Genomic DNA, 5393 nt, shown 5'->3' with positions numbered 1-5393 from the left:
CCTTTATTGATTTTTTTCTTATGATATGTTGAAAATATTTTCTATGGAAAGCAACAGTTTTTGGTTTGAAAATGTAAAAATATACGTATAAAGTTTAGCAGACGTAAAGTTACTGTACTGTATATCTTGCTGAATTGTGAAGAAATGTTTCAAAAATAAGGAATGCTAGCACCCCTTCACCAAATTATTTTGTATTAGTAATCAAAGAATATATTCAGGAGAAAAAATCCTTGTTCTGGGTTTTAAACAGATTATTCATTGTGTTTACTATCGATCATTAGGTTTTTTTGAATAGCCAGGGTATTATGAGCTTGTACATGTTTACTCAGACTCTATTGTACCTGCTTAATATCTAATGAACTATACTTATTAAAAAGGGAAAGAAAGGGGCATTGTTAAACCATATCTTCATATAATATCAACAATTTGTCAGGTGTTCCAGTACAGATGTCATGTTCTAAAGAGGAAAATATTTGCATGTTATGATAAAATAAATGCAATCGGTGAACACTTTTATACGACAATAGACTTCATTGTTTTCAAAAAATATTTAATGTGTTTAAATCGATATCATCTCAAAGCAATATCGGTGATACAAGCTTATCTTTTCAAAAGATTGAAAGCTAGCAATATAATTATATTTTAAAAACAGAGGAGTATATTTTTGAAACATGGGTTAATTTTGTCGAATTGATGAAATATTAATAGGAAAGCAGTGCTGTATTTGGGATGAAAGTGGGTGGTTTCCATTCCAATTGACGATAAAATTCAGGAAGACTTCACGTTGGCATCAATTTGTCTATCAATGTGCTTTTTATACTAGTGATCACCTAGTTAAAAATGTTGTGTAGTACTATTTGTTGGCAAAAGCATCTTCTCTGAAAAGATAATTAGGAAATGCGAGATTTTTATGAGCAATTTTGGTCATTGAGCTCTTCAGACTTGGTATTAGAGCCTACGTTATTGGTACTTTGTTGCACTGTTAGACGACAGAACACATACACTGTAATCTTAGATAATGTATTTTCAGATAGTACTCAGTATTACAAAAGTTCATTGTATCTTCCCAGATTGCTTTATTCTGAATTCTAGCATTCGTATTCCAATAAAAAGAGCTAACGTAACTACCAGCACTCATTTATTTATTTCAAAAGCTTCTCATGTTATTGGTAAAATTGTCGTCACATTTAGAGTCAAACTAGATATTATATTTAAAGTTACATTGGATCCAGAGGTGTATAGTATGTTTTCTATTTCTTCTATGTACATCAGTCCTACAAAAGGTAGAAAAAAAGATGTATTTAACATTTCAAAAGACGCACACGTAACTTGTAAAGAAATTGTTCCACAATTTTACCTGCAAAACAAGCAGTAAGGAGGCAAGCTATGCTTCCAGCAATCCATGACGTCATGACTAATTTTGCCAAGTCCTTCCTTCGCGAAGGAATAAGAGCGCCAAGTCCGGATAAAGTTATCCCGATTGTGGTGGGATTAGAAAAACCACACAGTGCGTATGTAGCTATTGTTTCTGCCCTTCTCTAATAGGAAAATATTGTAATGAAAAAATGAGCGTTTAAAACATGAGCAATATGAAATTTTTTTGATTAATCTCCCTATTCATAAATGAATTTGATCATAAATTCGCAATTTATTTTGATTCTTGCTGATGTTTCCATCTGTGAATATCTGCAATGAAATTCATTAATTCTCCTTAAGAATATTTTATACTTAAGCGAATGTTACCGATACTTTGTTGGCCTTGATATATGTACCAAGTCTCTCATAGCCTACAAATTCATTGATGATGGTTTTTAGCCCCACGACCTCCCCGACTACACGACAGTCCGACCAAGGCACCCCCATCAGGAAGGCAACAGGGATTAGGATATAGGACAGTATTACCTGAAACAGGGGGGTCGTCAACACTTAAAATATCTGAAACCTGAAGCAACGGTTGACAATATTGAACATCTCTTTTGCTATTTCTCTCGTTTCTCATGAATGTTAAGAATTTTTAAACTAAATTTTCCAGAATTTGAAGGTGTTTTCTGTTTAGAGTGTCTGTGTTAGTATTCTCACGTCAAGGGTGAGTCCTTCGATGTCCACTAGACTTCCGAGATAAGTGATGACGGCATTAATGAAGTGTAGTATACTGAGGAAGGCAATCAAACTGGCTACCACCGCAAACACCACATAGATGGCTTCTGCTGACCCCTTGGCTGCCGCATCAACCACGTTGGCTGTTTCCGTGCTAAACAAATATATAATTATATTAAATTTTGTAAATTTCTGTTTCTATTTTCTATTAATGTCACTTACACTTACATTGAAATATATTTTCTTTGTAATATGTTTCTTTTTAATTGATGCTGCTTTTCTAAATAAGATAAATTCTCTTAAAATCTCTACTTTCACTTAAAAGCTTTCGTTTTGTGAGTTACAAATTATTTTCTAGAGAAAATGAATACACAGGGGCCACACCACTCACCTGGGCACAGCGGCTAAGAAAAAGCACAAAGCAGATCAGAATTGAAAAGTTTACTGAGGGTCTGCACTTGTGGCCCCACCCTACCCCCGGGGGTCACGATTTGAACAAACTTGAAGGATAATACAACATGAGTTTCATCTTTCCTGTCCCTATGGATCTTGAGAAGAAGATTTTTAAAGATTTTTCCTATATATTCCTATGTAAAACTTTGATCGGCCATTGTGGCCCCATGCTACCCCTTGGAGTCATGATTTGAACATACTTACATGTAAATCTACACTACCTGAGATTGGTTCCACATGAGTTTCATCTTTCCTGGCCCAGTGGTTCTTGAGAAGATGATTTTTTAAATGCCATTATTTTTTCACTAATTCACAATTATCTCCCCTTGGAATAGGGCGTGGCCCTTCATTTGAACAACTTGATTCCCCTTTACCCAAGGATACTTTGTGGTAAGTTTGGTTGAAATTGGCCCACTGGTTCTTGAGAAGAAGATGAAAATGTGAAAAGTTTACAACGATAACTGACGACGGACAAATTTTGATCAGAAAAGCTCACTTGAGCCTTTGGCTCAGGTGAGCTAAAAAAAATCAAGCAATGATAATTTATGACAGATACTCGTAAACACTGGTCTATAAGAAGTTAAAGACATAAGTCAGGAGTAATTGCACTAAAATAATCTCTTCTTTCTAAGAAAAAAAATGAATTAAACAATTAAATACCTGCTTTTATCGTCTTCTAACTTTGTAAGGTTTCTCGTTTCCGGTTCATCAACTTCCGGATATATTATCTTAGATACAGCCAGTCCTGCAGGAGCCGACATTAAAACTGCAGTCAAGATGTGTGCCGATGAGATCTACTGAATGACAATTACATCATGTTAAATATTATCCATTCTAAATTAATTCTGAATATTTTGGAATGCAAGTAGAAAACAATTATATTTTGTTTAATATGTATATCTTTGATTTAAATTGATGGTAAACAGCAAGAAATTACGCAGTTGAATTTTTAGAACTTACTCCATACACAACAAAAAGCCCAAACACATCCGCTGTAACACTAGCAAACCCTGCTGTCATGATAGCGTGGAGTTCAGAATGCGTCATCTTTTCCAGATATGGACGTATTGTAAAAGATGCCTCGGGCTGTATAAAAAGGAAGGATGATACTGCAGTTTTGGATTAAAGAAGCAATTTAAAGCTTTGATTTGTGAATTTGCATGTTTAAAATTGGACATGACCTGCCCAAGGAAGATACTGGATGCGGTACACAAGGTCTCAGCCCCGGATGTTCCCATAGTGTAGTGCATTACGACCGCCAGCTTCTTAATGACAGACTGCATTATTCCAAAATGATACAAAATGGACACCACAGCGTTCACATATATCACCGTGGGCATCAGCTGAATAAAATAAGAAGGGGAAGTCCTCTAAAGATGGTGCTTTTTATCAACGATACCCTGATATAATCACAATTTCTGACTTTTAATTTTTCATTTATTTCTTTCAATTTCACTTAAACAAACACCAGTTCACAGTTTGGCTTAAATTTTACTGAGATGGTTCTGCATTTTTTTTAATGAAAGAAAATTTAACATCTGGCCTTTTTGGAATCAATGTTTTCTATTGAAAATACAAGTAATATTTGTCAATTGGCGATGAACCTTGAAAGCAAATTCAAAGTCTTTGTAGTTTTCGCCAAAGACGAATTCCACTCCAGCGATCACGTGACTTAGGAAATTCTCCACTTGTTTTCCAAGGAAAGAGAAGGTCTCTTGCCCTATGCTGGTTCTGAGAACGAAGAGTCCAAGCAGAAACTGCAGTGTAAGGCCCCACACAACCGGGCGCGGATCTACCTACAGGGTGCAAAGCAGTTTTGTCCTATATAGTTGCTTTTGAAAAAAAATTTTAATTTCAATAAAGTTTTATCAGAGCAAAGTCCAATAACCCTAAGCATTTTATACAAAAAATTTTAAATTTTCAGATTTTGTTTTCAGAAAGAAATAATAAGATAATCTTAAGTGATTTCTATTGTACCTTTGTTTTGTGATAGGAGATCAGCCAACTAAACAGCAACAAAGTGAATATTCCACCAAGAGAAATGAGGTTTGTTGGACTGGGAAGATTAATGAAGATCATGACACCTGTTAATATCACTGAAGTCCCACCATACATGATTCTGAGAGAAAAATATATAAAGGTCTACTTCACCGAAAATAGAGGTACATTCTAATATTTTTACAATCTTGTGTTAAGGTTATATTCTCGGTAACTATAAAATTCTTTTAGTTTAATGAAGGTATATTTAACTAACAATTTCAATTTTGAAAATTTAAGATGTAGAATACTGTAAATTTTAGCATTCTTTTGCTCAAGAGTGCTTCAAAAATAATCTTATGTCCTGTATTATACATACATGCTGAATTTTCTCGACCTCAACATGGAAATATCTTTCAATTTCCTGCATCGTAAGATTTCGGCCACCTGATCTCCGAGTTTTCTTTTCACAAATGTACAGCTCACGTAGAAACATACAAGTACAGTAACACACAGGAGAGGAATGGCTTTCTCAAAGTTCATCACCATGGCAAAGGAGAAGTAAACAATATAGGCCACCAATAGTAGACAGAGAAAACCTCTCTTTGCTACCATCTTTATCTTTGACAACCATGTGCTTTCTTCTGGTTCTGCCGAAATTGAAGGAAATTCGTCTCTCTCCACTGCGAGATTTTAAAATCATTAAAAAAACCTTCAACTTGAATTCCATTTCATAATGTAAAGTAATGCATTGTTCAAGCTATCTTTTCAGTAGATTTCAAATTAAAGATGGTACATGTGACATTGGTACAGTGAAAAGAAAAATTGATCGAGTTATATAAAGGATAAAATCTGTGTTAATGATT

General features: G+C 34.5%; 1 protein-coding gene across 1 annotated transcript; it reads right to left on the bottom strand.

Moving 5' to 3' along the window:
* Positions 1-1139: 1139 nt before the first annotated feature.
* Positions 1140-5142, bottom strand: LOC134252345 (sodium/nucleoside cotransporter 2-like). The gene is made up of 10 exons (XM_062734790.1): positions 4907-5142; positions 4528-4669; positions 4155-4346; positions 3732-3893; positions 3511-3636; positions 3211-3344; positions 2080-2251; positions 1744-1902; positions 1358-1538; positions 1140-1274 (listed from the first exon to the last, which is right to left on the bottom strand). Exons 1-10 carry the CDS (start codon positions 5140-5142, stop codon positions 1159-1161), a joined length of 1620 nt encoding a protein of 539 aa, XP_062590774.1. The 3' UTR covers positions 1140-1158.
* Between the last annotated feature and the right edge of the window lie 251 nt (positions 5143-5393).

This window comes from Saccostrea cucullata, unplaced genomic scaffold (genome assembly GCF_032062105.1).
Source record: "Saccostrea cucullata isolate Sc308-1 unplaced genomic scaffold, CSIRO_AGI_Scuc_v1 ctg69, whole genome shotgun sequence".
Lineage (NCBI taxonomy): Eukaryota > Metazoa > Mollusca > Bivalvia > Ostreida > Ostreidae > Saccostrea > Saccostrea cuccullata.
Note: the sequence above shows the minus strand (reverse complement) of the source record. Positions and strands in the feature narration are given on the sequence as shown.

Bases quoted from the DNA above. Each gene is read 5' to 3' on its own strand.
- LOC134252345 (XM_062734790.1), bottom strand. From the start codon at position 5,142: ATGGTAGCAAAGAGAGGTTTTCTCTGTCTACTATTGGTGGCCTATATT. The intron at 4,347-4,527 runs GTACAATAGAAA...TGCACCCTGTAG, and splicing joins TCTCCTATCACAAAACAAAG to GTAGATCCGCGCCCGGTTGT. The intron at 1,903-2,079 runs GTGAGAATACTA...CCCCTGTTTCAG, and splicing joins TCGAAGGACTCACCCTTGAC to GTAATACTGTCCTATATCCT.